The sequence below is a fragment of the Eucalyptus grandis genome, chromosome 8 (genome assembly GCF_016545825.1).
Source record: "Eucalyptus grandis isolate ANBG69807.140 chromosome 8, ASM1654582v1, whole genome shotgun sequence".
NCBI lineage: Eukaryota > Viridiplantae > Streptophyta > Magnoliopsida > Myrtales > Myrtaceae > Eucalyptus > Eucalyptus grandis.
Window position 1 is genome coordinate 35,988,975 of NC_052619.1, and position 17,229 is coordinate 36,006,203.

At 37.4% G+C, this 17,229-nt stretch overlaps 2 protein-coding genes across 2 annotated transcripts; both read left to right on the top strand.

Annotated features, from left to right (window-relative positions):
* Positions 1 to 7,403: 7,403 nt before the first annotated feature.
* On the top strand, positions 7,404 to 13,862 carry LOC104414278 (heat stress transcription factor A-5). Its single transcript, XM_010025346.3, has 2 exons — positions 7,404 to 7,867; positions 12,338 to 13,862. Exons 1-2 carry the CDS (start codon positions 7,640 to 7,642, stop codon positions 13,562 to 13,564), a joined length of 1,455 nt encoding a protein of 484 aa, XP_010023648.2. The 5' UTR covers positions 7,404 to 7,639; the 3' UTR covers positions 13,565 to 13,862.
* A 1,323-nt stretch (positions 13,863 to 15,185) lies between these two features.
* Positions 15,186 to 16,288, top strand: LOC104414279 (protein RALF-like 24; the record flags this gene model as incomplete). Its single annotated transcript, XM_010025347.3, has 1 exon — positions 15,186 to 16,288. A coding segment is annotated over one exon (603 nt), but the record flags the coding sequence as incomplete, so codon positions are not given.
* Positions 16,289 to 17,229: the final 941 nt, after the last annotated feature.

Consider the following 17,229-nt stretch of genomic DNA (forward strand, 5'->3'; position numbering starts at 1 on the left):
CTCCTAGGGAATAAAAAGGATAAAAAATTAATTCACGGGTCCAGGATTAGGTGTGCCAACTCCCAATTCCACAAACCTGCAATTCACCTTACTTAGTTCGATTTCAAGTTCCAAGTTTTTTGTTTTAGGAAACAAAAGAATAGAAAATAAAAAGAACAAGAACCATGTTTATCAATAAAGCAAAATTGAGATGAAAAAAATGCGCATTTTCATTTTCACCTTATTGGACAATCTTCTATTAAAGATAGATGTCAATATAAAAAAATTTACTTATAAAAAAAATCAAATTTGAGTGAGATTCGGACCATCTTCGCCATATTGGGTTATGTGCTTTTCAAAAGAAAAAGGATGGGGATTATGTCTGTATTTTCTGCAATAGCAGCTCGCATTTAATATCCTAATGGTACTTCTTTTGGTAGACCAAGGCACTAGAACACAGGCCTGGCCATTTGGGATATCAAATTTGAGCGAATACAGAAAAATAATTGCAGTTAAAGATCTACCACGAGTGTATGTTATCTCGCAAATTCTAAATCCATGGACATACCAAACGGAAGTACTTGTATTTTGAATATTACGACCATCTGATTGTTATTGATAAAGAAAAGGAACACAAGAAATCACGGCATGAATTTAGACAACAGATGAGAAATGAAGCTGTGAAGACTACAATATCAAAAACTACTATTTTTTTTTAAAAAAAATATGAATTTGTGAATAGATTTTCATTCTTGTAAACTTGAATTTGTGACTATCGCTCCGAAAGATGAAATATTTTTGTAAATCTCTTGGTTTATTTCACAGAAAAATTAGTGATTTGGAAAACATTTTCTTAAAAATCCTTATTTGTATCGTTTAAAATAATTAGTCAATTAAAATTATTTTCATTATGGAGAATTATTTTTATCTAGATATTTTCATAAATGATAAAAGAAGAATCGGTTCATCATTTTTTTTAAGAGATATAATAGTTCATTTTTTAAAAATATTCTATAAAATATTTTTTTGCGAAATATATGCATCTTAAAAACTTGCCCTTTTTTTTTTTCTTTTTTTTTTTTTTTGTGCACACTTCGATGGTGTGGAAGTTCTGAAACTGCTGTGGGGCATCATAGAAAGAAGGGTTGCCGAAATTGACTTTTCCTGTTACGAAAAGGATATTATATTGCAAAAGTATATGTTTGTAATTTTTCTTTTCTTTTTTTTTTTGAGCAAAGTATATGTTTGTAATTGAGTTACTCATTTCTCGTGCTCCGAACATAAGGGAAAGCTCTGAAAACATTTTGATGCGGGGAGAATGGGAGCTTGGAAATTCCATTGAAGACAAACAACTTACAAGCTCAGCTCAAATCTCGTCAATCGACCAAGCCCATCTCATATTTGCGCAAGTAAAGGGAAATCTCAGCCATCACATACTCTAAAGGGGTTCTATGTGGAGATAGGGTCCAAAGAATGAAAGGCATCTGAGATGGAGTTTCTAGCAGTTGAAAAACAACGGTTAATTCGATTGGGTGTTTCATCATATAAGTAGGTTTCCTTTACTTGAGTAGGATTTCTAGTTTAAGAAGGCTTGCTTTGATTACTTTCTTATTTAGTGTTTCCTTGTCTTAGTCCATTTAATGTTTCCTAGTCTTAGGCCGTCTTAGTATGTCTATAAATGAGATGTGCATTCTCAATAGTAAAGACGTAAATTTTGAGTTTATACTATATGGGAATATTTCTCAATTGAATAATTCGTTTAGTGCTATATCTAATTTATTGGTGAAAAACATTAAGGCTTTTTTTAATCATTGACTAGTGGAATATTCTTTTATTCTTTGGTGACGAACTCTTTTATCCCAAGATTATTTTTCCGCAAACACATCAAAGACCTTATTTTCATTAAACACGTTCGGCATTCTCACTTAATCACTATGCGTCACATTGTTAGGGTATTTCCATGAAATAAATACAGTCTATACTTGAAGAGATAGGTGATAACTCATTGACCATAAATTTACCTAAAATTAAAAGTCGAGATGGCAAGAGTGTAAAATGTGAAGTGATTTGTTAAACTAAAAAGGACCTAAAAATAAGGTCAATGGAACAAAATTATCAAGCATTCTCAAATTCTTCGAATCTAATCACTTTTTGGAATTTTTTTGGCGAGATTTGCTCTAAAGCAGTCAATTAAAGAACATTAGGTCACGACTCCGGTTAAACCACTCACCATCCGACCGTAACCAAATAAGGTTTTTGTTATTAAATATGTAAGATGCTTGTTAATTTTTTTTTAGTCTTTTGCTTTTATAAGAATCTCAAAATAAAAAAGTAATGGTATTTTTAATTATAGACACTCTACTAAATATTCTCACCCTCCTTTTAGGCCGTGGAAATCGACCGCATTAGAATTACTTTTTTATTGCAAGATATGTTAGTTTGTTCATCGCCTAATTATTAATTAAAAAATAATATATTGAAAATAATGATTATTGCTTGGTATTAATTATCACAATAATGACACAAATAGTCCATGAACATTGATTATTAAACTTTATCTTAATGTGAAATGTGGTCCCCAAACTTTTGATATATATTTAATTTGATTCATAAACTATTGTCCTTCCATTAATTCACATTCAGGGTTCAACCTCAAAATACTACTTCACACTCGATGGTATCCTATACTCCAAATGGCCATAGTTCAAGGATAAAATTAAACATGTACCAAAAGCTTAGGGACCAAATTAAATAGTTCAAAAATTCAAAGACGACATTTCACATTGGATTAAAGTTCAAAGACAACATTAAACATTTTCCTATAGTCCAACAATGAAATTTCGAATATGTACAAAAGTTCAAAGACCCTATTAAATAGTTTATAAGTTTAGAGATCAACGACTCACGTTTAACAAATTATAGGTTTGAAGACCACGTTACACACACACACACGTTGAATCAAAGTTAAGGCCCAGAAAAATTATTAAAAAAGTCATAAACCTATTACAATCGTGCAAATTTAGTCATAATTTTTGTTGTTGCCAATTTAGTCCTAAACCTTTTATAATTGTCTTCAGTCCATCTAGCTAAATTTGGCTGGTTGGTGTCACCGTCGATAAACACCGACGTAGCAATTTTTAATAATATTTTAATAATATTTTTGAATTTTTATTTTCTTTTTTCTTTTTCCTTTACTTTTTCTCCTCTTCTTCTTTGGCTTCTTCTCCCTCAAGTGGCCGGCAAGCTCTACCGCCAATGAGGGTCGTAGCCCTTGCCATACCTCACCCACCCTTGCCGGCGGCTTCACCCTGGCCTTGCCATGAGCAAAGATGCCTTCACCCATGACTGGTGACCGTCACCCAGGCTTGCCATGGCCTCGCTAGCCACGAGCGAGGCTACCATTGCCCTTAGCAAGACCAGGCAAGGCTAGCCTTGCCTAGAATTAGGCAAAGTCGCCTTGCTCGCGGCCCCAAGCCTCACCTAGATTGAGGTGAGGTCGCCGGCAAGCGCTTTGTAGCCCTTACCTAGTGGCCAACAAGCCTCATTGAAGCCTCACCAGCCACTACAAGTAAGGAAGCCAAAGAGAAAGAAGAGAAAAAAAAAGGGAAAGGAAAAAAAAAGAAAAAGAAAATGCTATTAAAGCATTGCCACATCAACGTTCATGGGACAGCCAACGTCGGTTAGCATCCATGTCAATGTCAGCTGGTCAAATTTGGTCAAATGAATTGAATTAAGTTTAGGACTAAATTGGTAAATAAAAAGTTTAGGATTACATTGATGCAATTGCAATAAATTTAGGAATTTTTTAGCAATTCTCCCGTGAGTACCATCCTTGTCCTTTTTTTTTCCTTTTTTCCTTTGTTACCAAATGACAGCTTGGTCTTACCGCGTCTATAAATAAGACATGCATTCTCAATTTAAAGGACGCAAATATCTCTAAAATGAACGATTCGTTTGGTTTTATATCCGATGGTAAATATTAAAGTTTTCTTTTTTTTTTAATCATTGGCTACTCCCAAGATTATTTATCTGCAAACACATCAAAGACCTTATTTTCATCAAACACGTTCGATATTCTCACCTCACTATATGTCATGTTGTTAGGTTATTTCTATGAAATAAACACAACCTAAATTTGAAGGGATGGGTTCATTAATTATAAATTTGCCTAAAATTAAAAATCGAGATGGCAAGAGTATAATGTAATATGAAATGATTTTTTAAACTAAAATGACCTAAAATTAAGGTCTATATAACAAAATTATCGAGCATTCTTAAATTCTTCGAACCTAATCACTATTTAGGATTTTATTATTATTATTATTTTTTGGCGAGGTTTGCTCTAAAGAGTCAACTAAAAAGCATCAGGTCACGACTCCGAATAATTAACCACTCACCATCCAACCGTGACCAAACAAGTTTTATGTTAATAAATATCTAAGATGCTTGTTAATTTTTTTTTTTTGATCTTTTGCTTTTATAAGAATCTCTAAATAAGAAGTAATGGTATTTTTAATTATAGACCCTCTACGGTATATTCTCTCCCTCCTCCTAGGCCGAGGAAATCGACCACATTAAAATCACCTTTTTCTGATGAGATATGTTAATTTATTTGTTGTCTAATTTATAATAAAAATATATTATATTGAAAATAAAGATTATCTATTAGTTATTTATTATCGGCATAATGATACAAATAGCTCATGAACTTTTATCTAATATTCAATATAATCTTTGCACATTGGTTATTTAACTTTACCTTAATGCGAAATATAGTCCCTAAATTTTTAGTATATGCTCAATTTGATCCATAAACTATTGTCATTTCGTTAATTCAATTTCAGCGTTCGACCTTAAAATACTACTTCACACTCAATGATATCTCATACTTCAAATGGCCATAGTTCAAGGATAAAATTAAATATATAGCAAAAGCCTAAAGACCAAATTAAACAATTTAGAAATTAAGAGACAGCATTTTATCTTAGACAAAAGTTCAAGGACGATATTAAAAATTTTCATATAATCCAATGACAAAATTTCGAATATGTACGAAAAATCAAAGATCCTATTAAACAGTTTATAAGTTTTGGGATCAAGGACTCGCATTTCACAAATTAAAGTTTCGGAGATCACTTGTTGGATCAAAGTTCAAGCATCATCCGTGTCTTTTTTTTTTTGTTCTTTATTACTGAACGACAGTTTGGTGGAACCTTCAGTTGCTTCCGGTTTGGCCTGCCAGGCTTTTTGACAATCCAACCTTCATCGTCTGAAAAGTCAATATGAGGTGGTGCCCCCAAAACCCAAACTAGTGACCTTCACCTAGGCCTGCCATGGATCAATCAGTTCGATCGGCAAGGAATCATGGATCGGTCACGACCCCCATGGCCTTGCTAGCTATGGGCGAGGTTGCCTTTGCCCTTAGTGAGGCCAGCAAGAACAGGGCGAGATTGGCCTTGCTTGCGGCCCCAAGTTTGGCCTAGATTGAGGTGAGGTCACCGGTGAGGGCTTCATAGCCCTCGCTCAGTGGCCGGCAAGCCCCATTGAAGCCTCACCAGCCATTGCAAGTAAGGAAGCCAAAGAGGAATAAAGAGAAAAAAAAAAAAAAAAAGAAAATAATTTAGAGAAATAAAATACTATTAAAGAATTGCCTTGTCAATGTTCACCAAACGACCAATGTGGCTGGGATCCATGTTAGTATCGGTTGGTTAAATTTAGTTAGATGAATTGAATTAAGTTTAGGACTGAATTAGCAAACAAAAAGTTTATAATTACATTGGCGCAATTACAATAAGTTTAGGATTTTTTACTAATTCTCCCAGGAGGACCATCCTTGTCCTTTTTTTTCTTTTTTTCCTTTGTTACCAAACGACAGCTTGGTCTTAGTGCGTCTATAAATAAGACATGCATTCTCAATTTAAAGGACGCAAATATCTCTAAAATGAATGATTCGTTCGGTTTTATATCCAATTTATTGATGGTAAATAGTAAAGTATTTTTTTTTTGTCATTGGTTACTCCCAAGATTATTTATCTGCAAACACATCAAAAACCTTATTTTCATCAAACATGTTCGATACTCTCACCTAATCACTATATGTCACGTTGTTAGGTTATTTCTATAAAATAAACAAAACCTAAATTTGAAAGGATGGGTGATAACTCACTAATTATAAATTTGCCTAAAATTAAAAATCGAGATGGCAAGAGTACAATGTGATATAAAATGATATTTTAAATTAAAATGACCTAAAATTAAGGTCTATATAACAAAATTATCAAGCATTCTTAAGTTCTTCGAACGTAATCACTTTTTAGGATTTTTTTTTTTTTTTTTTTTGGGCGAGGTTTGCTCTAAAGCGCTCAACTAAAAAGCATCAGGTCACGACTCCGAATAATTATACTCACCATCCAACCGTGACCAAACAAGTTTTATGTTATTAAATATCTAAGATGCTTGTTCATTTTTTTTATTTTTTTAATCTTTTGCTTTTATAAGAATCTCTAAATAAGAAGTAAAGGTATTTTAAATTATAGACCCTCTCCGGTATATTCTCACCCTCCTCCTAGGCCGAGGAAATTGACCACATTAAAATTACCTTTTTATGATGAGATATGTTAATTTATTTGTTGTCTAATTTATAATAAAAAGATATTATATTGAAAATAAAGACTATTGATTGGTTATTTATTATCGACATAATGATACAAATAGCTCTTGAACTTTTACCTAATATTCAATGTGATCTCTGCACATTGGTTATTTAATTTTACCTTAAATGTAAAATGTAGTCCCCAAACTTTTGGTATATGTTTAATTTGATTCATAAACTATTCACTTTATTAATTCAAGTTTAGTGTTCAACCTTAAAATACTATTTCACACTTGATGATATCTCATACTCCAAATGGTCATACTTCAAGGATAAAATTAAACATATATCAAAAGCCTAATGACCAAATTAAATAGTTTAAAAATTCAGAGACAACATTTTATACTGGACAAAAGTTCAAGGACGACATTAAATATTTTCATGTAGTCCCACGACGAAATTTTGAATATATACCAAAAATCTAGAGATCTTATTAATTAGTTTATAAGTTTAGGGATCAAGTACTAATATTTATTAACCCATTCGTGGGTAGCTGTATTAGTTGAGAGTTCCTTTCTCATCGCATAGGTCAAGAGTTCGAAACTTGCAGTTGCTAATTATTTAAATGGGCTGATGGTGGGTTCTTGGCTAGTCTTCTGAGGTATAGGGGCTCGGCCCTCAGAGCCATTCGGGCACGGGGTTCCGTGGTGGAGTCATCGGTTACCAAAACAAAAAGAATACTAATATTTATAAATTAAAAGGTCGGAGGTCACATGAATCATGTAAGGACCATCCGTGTTTTGTTTTTGTGCTTTATTACCGAACGACAGTTTGGTGGAACCTTCGGTTGCTTCTGGTTCGGTCTGCCAGGTTTTGACAGTCCAACCTTCGTCGTCGTCGTCCGAAAAGTCAATACAAGGTGGCGCCCCCAAAAACCCAGACCCGGTCAAACCCGCACTCCCCCTCCCCCAAATCGTCGGATTCTCTCTGCCTCCGCCCTCGATCCCCAAAACCCTCCTCCGAATCGATTCCGGCAGCCCCCTCCGGCCACCGCCCCCTCCCGCCGCAATGGACGCAGCGCCGCCGGGCGGCGGCGGAGGCGGAGGCGGCCCGGCGCCGTTCCTCATGAAGACCTACGAGATGGTGGACGACGCGGGGACGGACGAGATCGTGGCGTGGAGCTCCAGCAAGACGAGCTTCGTCGTGTGGAACCCGCCCGAGTTCGCCCGCCTCCTGCTCCCCACCTATTTCAAGCACAACAACTTCTCCAGCTTCATCCGGCAGCTCAACACCTACGTGAGTCCTCGGAACCCTGCGCCCGCCTTTTCGTTTCGAGCCGTCGCGCTCCCGTCTCGCGCCGGCGGGGGGTTCGATGCGTGCGTCGGACGCTACGTCTGTGATTGGTCGTGAATTTTTTGTTCTGGTTACTGGGTTGATGATTGTTTTGCTGTTCTGAATTTATGCTGCGGCGTTTTGCTTTCCTGTGTATGATATGAGGGCATCGAATCTCTTGTCGGATTGAATACTTGGTGTTTTGTATGAGCTAGAAGTTTCTGCAGTTCGCATCTTCTTTTCTTTTCTTTGCTTTTGTCTTGCTTTCACGCCTTCTGCTTTTTCGGGATCAGTGGTTCTTCTCGCATTGTGATTGAAAGGAATGTGAATTCTGCATCTTAAGCTCATTTGCCACTATTAGGGGTCTGTGATGACTAATTTTTTGCTACATGAGTGCATTATGTCTACCATGGATAAGCTTTCTTATAATTAATTTTTGATAATGTCCGAAAGTCTGTGCAAATGTCAGCATTTTATGTCTCTTGAAGTCATTTCTCGACTATTTATAATGATTGATCAGTGTGACTGGTGGACCAATTTGACATCCCTTTGCAGTTCCTTTTGTTTTACATTGATTCGGGGCTTTCTGGGAGCATGTGTTGCCACTATTCCACTGATGATCACTTTGTTTATGTATTAATAATGGCATCTCTTGAGCTGAGCCTTTCGTCACTGCCAATATTACCTTGCTTCCTAGTGTTGCCACTGTTCCACTGATGATCACTTTGTTTATGTATTAATAATGGCATCTCTTGAGCTGAGCCTTTTGTCACTGCCAATATTACCTCGCTTCCTAGTGTTGCCACACTCAAAATGGTTGAGGGAAATAAGGAATCCGGGAAGAAATTATCACTTGAAGGAGTATTGTGATGTTTGGTTTGGGTCTCGGAAACAGATATCACTTTGATAATTTTCAATAGATTTCTTAATTTCAGGAATAATTTTTCTCTGTCTAATGTTATAAGTAGACCTATGTATCATAACGGATTTCTTTTTCAAGAAGAGCAAGACTTTCTACGTAATAGCTATTGACAACGTGCTATGGTCGGTTGGACTACTTAGCTATCAAATGAAGTTGGAAGCAACTTGCTAAATATTGGTGTCTCCCTTTCTTAATTTCATTGTTTGTGTTGTTGCTTTCTTTTCTTCTGATCCTTATGCGTTTCCCTAATTCAAGAACTACGATCTTGCATGATGTTACACATCTATATGGGTATGATGCCAAAGCTAGTTATCTGGAATTCAGCGGTCAGTTTGGCATTAATTCCTACATCAACCTGGTATTGGAGCATTCTTTCTTGCACCATTCATTCTTGGAACTAGAGCTTTCTAGGATCGGGATATGCATCTGGTGAGCCCTGGTTGCCGGGCTACCTTTTTTAGTGTTTGCCCTTTTGTGAAGGTCTACTTAATCATTTCCATGGTAGTTGCATATGCCTGTTACCTATACACGGTGGTTTACTGGCCTTCTTTAGTTTTGAGACTGGAAGCTCAGTGAGCTTGAAAAAAATACTTGGCTTGAAAAAATGCAACTTACTTGCTGGGTGGATTTGTTTGATTGATGGAGCTTTCATCTCTTTGTGCGGTTCATGTGCAAGTGAGATTAAAATGACGGTGATATCCTGGAGGCGGTATTCTTCTCTCTGCTTGTTACATGTTGATGGAGGCTTGTTAGGTCTACAAGAACTGCTGAAGTCTAGAATTTGAATCAATCACTTCTCTCATGGCCAATTTTATTCAGTTAAACCTCCTAGGTGGAAGGGAGAATATTTTGGGAGGCCACAGGAAAACTAGAGATGTGCAAGGAAACCTACTAAGCTGGAATGGTTCGTTAGGAATTGGATGGGGTATTGGAGAGTAGACACTTAGTTTCAAGATACAAAACTTGAGAAATTGGAAAAAAAATGGTAGGTTTTAGGCTACGGGGTCTTACCCAACCTCTACTGAAATATGATTTTAGATAATCTATGATATCAAATGGTCATCTTTCTTCAAAATATATAGGAGCATCTTTCTTGGGGGTTATGAAGCCAGAAAGGTTTGATTTGGAGGATAGGCATTGCTATAAGCTTGGTTATTAGGGATCAAAGCATTATATTATTTTACTTTTATCTGTCTTTCATCTTCTTATTTTATGAATCAATTAAGCTTTATATTTTATGTGTTAGCTATTTTAGACAGATAACAGGGACTATTTTATATGATTTTTATTTTTATTTTATATCAATACTGGAAAATTTGACCCAAAAAAAAAAAAAAAAAAAAACAAGTATACGGTATCCTAGATTCTATGTGGTGGACATGCCAGCTTCCAGGATAATTCTAGAAGGGAACAACATCAAGGTTGGTTTTGGCTGTTGAAGGATGCGGGATCTGATATTTTTTTTTGTGGCATTGGTTTTCTTCCTCTTTTCATTTTTCTTTTGGGGTGGGGTGGGGGAACATTAAATTGAAAATGCTCAAACATAAAAATCATTAAATAACTTACAGTTTTACCATTTTAATGTACAAAGATCCGGTCAATAGTTTTACGTTTATTTGTCATAATTAAATAGTCATGTATAAAATTCATATTTAATACTTATCTTTTACTTAAAGCCTCAGCTAGAAAGGATCCTAATAATAGATTCTATCAATGGTAAAACTACTCTTAAAGGGGGTAGTAATGCTAACATAATGAATGGTAAATTGTTTGCAGAACATTCAAGACGGGGGAAAATCAAGTTTGTGGAACACGAAATAGAAAGGTTTATCATCAATTTTGATAGAAAAGTACATTATAATAACAAAAAGAAATTGGAATTTCGTCAGTCCACTGGTCAGGGAGGGTAAGAGGAAAAATAAAAGATAAATGGAAAGAGGGAAACACTAAAGAGGAACAATAAAAGCCAATGGAAGGGTGCAGTGGATTTGTGTTTCTGCTAGCATTTTTATGTTTCTATCTCTCTCCTGCTGTCATCAGTTGCATCCGCTGCTATAAAAGCATCTAACAGCTAATCATGATTCATATGCTGTCTCCAGTGATCAGACTAAAAAAATGCAGAGGTTTTGGGGACAGGGGGATGGGTGCCCTCAGAAATTTTTTGGCAGACACCCACTCAATCTTTGTCCACTCTGTGTTCTACGCACCCTAAGTGAAAACTGAGTTTTCCAGGTTATATCTTATGATGAAGTGCTCTGAGGTGATCTCATGTCGATGTTCTGTAAAAAGTTTCTTAAACAAAGGATTTTCTCTATATAGCAGTTATGCTCTCTGAATTAAGTTACTTCTGAAGAAGGGAGAACAACATTATAAGATATTAGAATTTGACTTTAAGTAATTCAATGTCACAGTGGAAATGAGAGTTTTACATGTTTGGATGACATAAAATGAGATTAAGACTGGGTTGTCCCTGCCTCAGTTTCCTGTATGGCTAAAAGAGGTGAGCTTCATTCATTCTGTGGAGCATTGTGGAGACTCGTTCAGTGTTCTAAATGTGGTGGATTGTCTTGTCTAGAGTCCATGTTAAGGTTCTGTGTTTTTAATATCGCAGCAGTCATCTTAAGCTTTCTGTGAGGGTGAAGATGAATTGATCGGAAATTGCCACCAGAGGAATCTCCATGTTAAATTGTTTACATTTTCAATAGATGAGATGATGGCATAATGGGAGAGAACTTGCAATGTTGAAGTGCCTCTAATGGCAAAATTGGCAACATTTTTTGTTTAATATAGACTCCAACATTCATGAACTTGTTTTGTGGCGCCGAATCTTGTGTATTCTTTGGTTAGCTCTTTATATTATTACCCTTACCAAAAAAAAAAAAAAAAACATTCATGAACTACCTTTGCCTCATAAAATAACTTCAAAGTTTTTTATATGCTTCCTCTGCTGGATGTCCTTTAGGGTTAGTTCTTTCACTTGGAAAATTAGCTTCTGACAGTCTGGCCAGCTCTAGACGGAGGCAGCTGCAGATGCTATAATCATTTTCTTAAGAAAATCAAGCACCAACTAACCTTTTGGATTTGGAAATAATGATATGCTTCATGTTAATCTGGTAAAGATACTGAATATTCATCAAGCTTTATAGGATTCAGTCTCTGAATTCAAACTCACTGCATGATCATAGGGCCCTTTACTGATTCAGCTGCTTCTTTTTATCTACTTTATTTTGCTGTGGTGTTTTCTGGTCTTCTCCAACTCTAGTGTGTTTGTACTTTGAGTTTTTCTCTGGGTACATGAATTTATGCCCTTCAATGGCACCTTTCTCAAACTGAGGAATTAAATAACCAGAGAAGCTTCTTATTCAAATACAGTTTTTAACTGGCCATCATTTACATGGCCTTGCTTGCACAATCACATTACAGCTTGGGTGTGGTCTTATTGTGATTGGATCAACATTTGCAGGAAATTCAGGTTTCTAATATGCCTGTCTCATACTGAAAACTGTATTCAGGGATTCCGAAAAATTGATCCTGAGCGATGGGAGTTTGCTAATGAAGAATTTGTGAAGGACAAAAAACATCTTCTCAAAAACATCCACCGTAGAAAGCCCATCCATAGCCATAGTCAGCCTCAAGGTTCAATGGTGGACTCTGAAAGAGCAGCATATGAAGAAGAACTAGAGAAGCTCAACCGTGATAAAAGTGCCCTTGAAGCAAAGATTGTGAGGCTCAAGCAGCAGCAGTCTATTGGGAAGCTTCATATGGGGGAACTTTTTCAGCGAGTGGGAGGAATGGAGCAGAGGCAGGAGGATTTGCTTGCATTCCTAGAGAAAAATCTCCAGAATCCTAATTTTGTTGAACATCTGACTCGAAAAGTCAAGTCTCTGGATCTATCAGCATATAAAAAAAAGAGAAGGCTTCCCCACACTGATCATGGAAGGCCAGGGGCGGAGAACAGTCTGGATACTCATAGTAGCTCTAGACTGGAGCTTGGAAATATTTTCCAGCAAGATTTCTCAAATAAGCTCAGGCTTGAGTTATCACCTGCAGTTTCGGATATTAATTTGGTTTCCAATAGCACACATAGTTCATACGAAGATGGGGGAAGCCCACGGAGAATTACATCAGAAAGTGACCCTAAAGATGCTCCAATGGGAACTGAGAGCCTTTTAAGTGCACCTGAAGCAGTAGAGCTTTCAGATACAGGGACTTCCTTCACGTTCAAGATGGATTCATCTATGCAAAGGAAACCACCAGTAGATGAAAGCCCAAGGATGCATCCGTTGCCCATGAATCTAACTACTGAAGAGGGAGATAACAATGTTTCGTGCCAACTAAATCTATCTCTTGCATCTTCTCTACTGCAAGTTGACCACAGTCAACAATTCAATCGTTTGAATGTGCTAGGTTCAGAAACTAGCAAGTCTCCAGATGCAAGGTCAAATGCCAGCATCACAGAATCTGGTTTTGGGGTTCTCCAGAAGAATAAGAATTCAGATGAAGAGCGTACAAATTCCTCGTTGCCTGAGGCTCAAAACAACAATCAACCTATAGCTCCTGCTTCGGGTAGAATAAACGATGTGTTTTGGGAGCAGTTTTTGACAGAAAGGCCCGGAGCATTGGAGAATGAGGAGGCTTGTTCTAGTTACAGGGAAAACTCGTACGACGTGCATGGCGATCAAAGACCAGGCCCTGGAATGTCCAGAAATTCTAAAAGCATGGAGCGGCTCACGCTGTGAGAGTAAAGCCGGAGGTGGAGATCAATGACAGCTTTCTTTGGGTTTCGTATTGACCATCTTTGTCCATTGTACAACATGCTCATAATATGATTGTATCTCTGGATTTTGACAAATCACTCATTTAATAAGGCCATAGAAAATGAAGTTACATACGCTGGTTCATTTAGAGGCATGTAGCTCTACACAAACGCACCCCCGTTTTATTGTGATCATGAGGTGCTTTTGGGACTATTATTTCAATAGGACTCCATGGGCTAACGAGGCGCCAAATATAATCAGATATTTTGCCATTAATTCTTGCCAAGTGTTCGACGTCATATGTAATTTGGGAACTTATGTCAATTTTTATGTCAGGATATACTCAATTGAGATGTACCTGTGGAAGAGAATACTTGTACCATCCCCTGCTCGTGACTCTCGCAATGAGAAGGGAGCTCCTCAGCTCTTGACACTCCCCTGTTGATGGTGAAGGATGGTCTAGTTTTGCCTGCCTTGGATCAAAGATCATGAGAGGAGCAGGTAGTTTCTATTGACAGGTGGTTGGAGTCACTAGCTGGTCCAGGGACTAAAAGAAGTGGGCAAGAAAGTGACTTCGGATTTGGGACAAATTCAACATTGAAGTAGATTTAAAAAAAATTGATTAGTATTCCTAAAAACTCCAAACGTACATTTATCACAAATTTATCTTAAATTAATTTTTAACCATAAAAAACTCTAAACTATTACAACTATGATAAATTTATATGACTACAAAAAACTCAAAACTAGTATGTTTGTAATAAATTTACTCTAAATTAATTTGATTTAGATTAACAGATAAATAAATAAATAATAAAAAAGAGTCTACATTAAATTTATATTAAAAATTAGTTCACTATTTATTAATATCATTCATCGTTTTAATTTGACAAATTCAATTATATTTCATTCCAAAAATTTATAAAATTTGGAGACAAAACAACCAATCCATATTCCATTATTAAATTTAACATTTAACAATAAGTCCAAAAAAATAATTTGCATTTCACCATCAAATATAACAAGAAGTCTTTCTCCCTTTCTTATTTTTATTTTTTACATATTTATATTCGACCCCTCATTTTCTGAATTTTTTTAAAAATTGATCCGTACGTGTTCAAATCATGTGTAAGAACTTCAAATTCACGTGTTCGAGCGTGGCAAGAAGGTCGACCACATATCAAATTTTCCGACACCTATCGACCGCGTATCGAAGCGTGTTGGACATGTGTCGAAGTACATGTCCGACACGATACAAAAGTTATCGGAAAGTGTCAATACATTATACATGCCAGTTAATTGATATATTAATTTGAAATTTTATCTTTTCATTTATCATAGATGTAGATGTGTGTACGTTAGAGAATTCTGATGGCATTAACTTAAAATAGAATTAGGTACCGACTACTTATCACGGAGGGTCGGCTGGGGACCCCCATGGAAGTGCGGGCTCTTATTTCTCTTGTTCTTTTCCAGCTTTTCTTTCACATGTGGGGGGGGAGTATGAATAAAGGATCTTGGCGCTTTAAGCACGATGGCGGGCAAACAGTAACGCAATTATCAGCAACGAAAAAGACGAGATCCCACTGTCTTGCATTGATGATCCCTCCCCTCCCCCTCCAACCACCATTGCCAAAAGCACTCCTCCATTCCTCTCTCTCTCTCTCTCTCTAGGTCCTCTCTCTTTCTCTATACTTCACAGGAACGCCGCCGCAGAAACCAAGAAGAGAAACCCAAGACAAACTTCAAGAAACCACACCCAAGATGCTACTTCAGATCAGCCTCAACCTCAACCTCAACCTCAACCCAAGAACCACCACCTTGTCCCTACCCCTCCTCCTCCTCCTCTCTCCTCTTCCTCTTCCATACCCACCTCGCCGTTTGCAATGCCGTTCCAGTTCTGGGCACTCGCGGCGAGATCGACGTGGCGCTGAAGCGGGCGCGTCCGCAGAGCGTGCGGGACTGCTTGTCGGAGGCGGAGGCGGAGACGGCGGCGGACGACTTGGAGGCCGAGGCCAGCCGGAGAGTGCTGCTGGTGCAGCAGAAGAAGTACATCAGCTACGAGACGCTGAGGCGGGACATGGTCCCTTGCACGACGGCCGGGGCGTCGTACTACAACTGCCACGCCGGGACGGCGAACCCCTACAACCGGGGCTGCGAGGTCATCACCTACTGCGCGAGGAACATTAGGGACATCAAGACTTGAGGGGGCGGCACTGGCTGGCTGCATGGTGGGTGTCTGATCTTCGGTGGGGTTGTCGGTGGTAACCAAATTTTTTAACTTAGTTTCTGTGTGACTGTCATTGCCTCTCGGGAGTGCTTGTCGTTTGGCTGCAATGTGGCGCTGTTGATGTATATGTTGTGATCCCAATGGTGAGTCGATCCGTGATCACGAAGAAGAAGCGGCGTCTTTGGAAACCGAACCCTTCTTTATTAAGTATGATGATGCTCGACGAGCACCTGTTGACATGACCCTGTCTAGTATGTACACTACCAGTGTTCAATAATGTTGATTCTTTGCTGGGGATAATGAGATGCAGCCTCCCTTATAAAGGGCTTTTGACGTCGAGATTTGGTGAATGATAGAATGGGTTTTTCATTATAGTATTTATGAGAATAGTTGTAGGTATTTTGCCACTGTAACTGTATCCTATTTCAGTTTCAATTTGAAAATTTGTCTGCTTGGCGAAGCACTTCTCATTGTGATTATTGACTCGCTTGCCATGAAAATTAAGCCGAATTGGGATTTAAGTTGTTGGAGACTTGATGCTAAACTTCTCTATGCCTTCAGAATCAGAATCGACAATTTGGTCCTCCATAAAAATGCTTGATGGAAGTTATCCTATTTACCCTGAAATTCAACATGTATGGAGTCCGAATTTGTGGTTTTGACTGGCTGATAACCTAATCGTCTTACAAATTGGGTGACCAAGAATCTATAAGCCATATATATTAGGGAGCCAACAGCATGACTATTAAAGTGCACAGCATATCTAAGTGCTTTTATGTCTGAAATAACCGTAAAATTGGCAACAATCAAGCATTTGTTTGGCTTGGTGATCACATTGTACACGTATCAAATCTAGAAGTGGTTAAGTTTTTACTGCCTGTGCTTACAATATCTCATTATTCATTAGCATGACGATTGAAAAACTTTTTTGTCACCTTGATATAGTATGGCCTTATCTATCATAATATCCTTCATTCCTCTATGCGCTAAATGCATGGCCACATGTACTCTAATGGTTCCTTGTATCATTGATACTGGAGCTGGTGTTAGGGAAGACCAAATTAGTAGCAAACAGTCTTTTGTCGACATCTAGATGCTCATTTTGTGGATAGATTTCCCATGGAGATCCGATTCATCAAGTATCACACTTTATCTCTTTCATAGTTGACAATAAGAGGATGATAAAGGCAACAAATCTTGAGTGGCCATTCCACTGAGTGGCTTAGAGTCTCAGATACAAGTAACATGGGAAACCCATGAAGTTCAATGTCAATCACAAGCCATGTATGCTCGTGAGGAAATCAAAAGTCAAAATGAATCAAATGGTGATTACGTTGGAAGGAATGCAAGGCCCATACTAAATGTGAAAGGACTTCTGACAGCATCTTGCTCTGTAAGTTTCTATATTGTTGTGTAC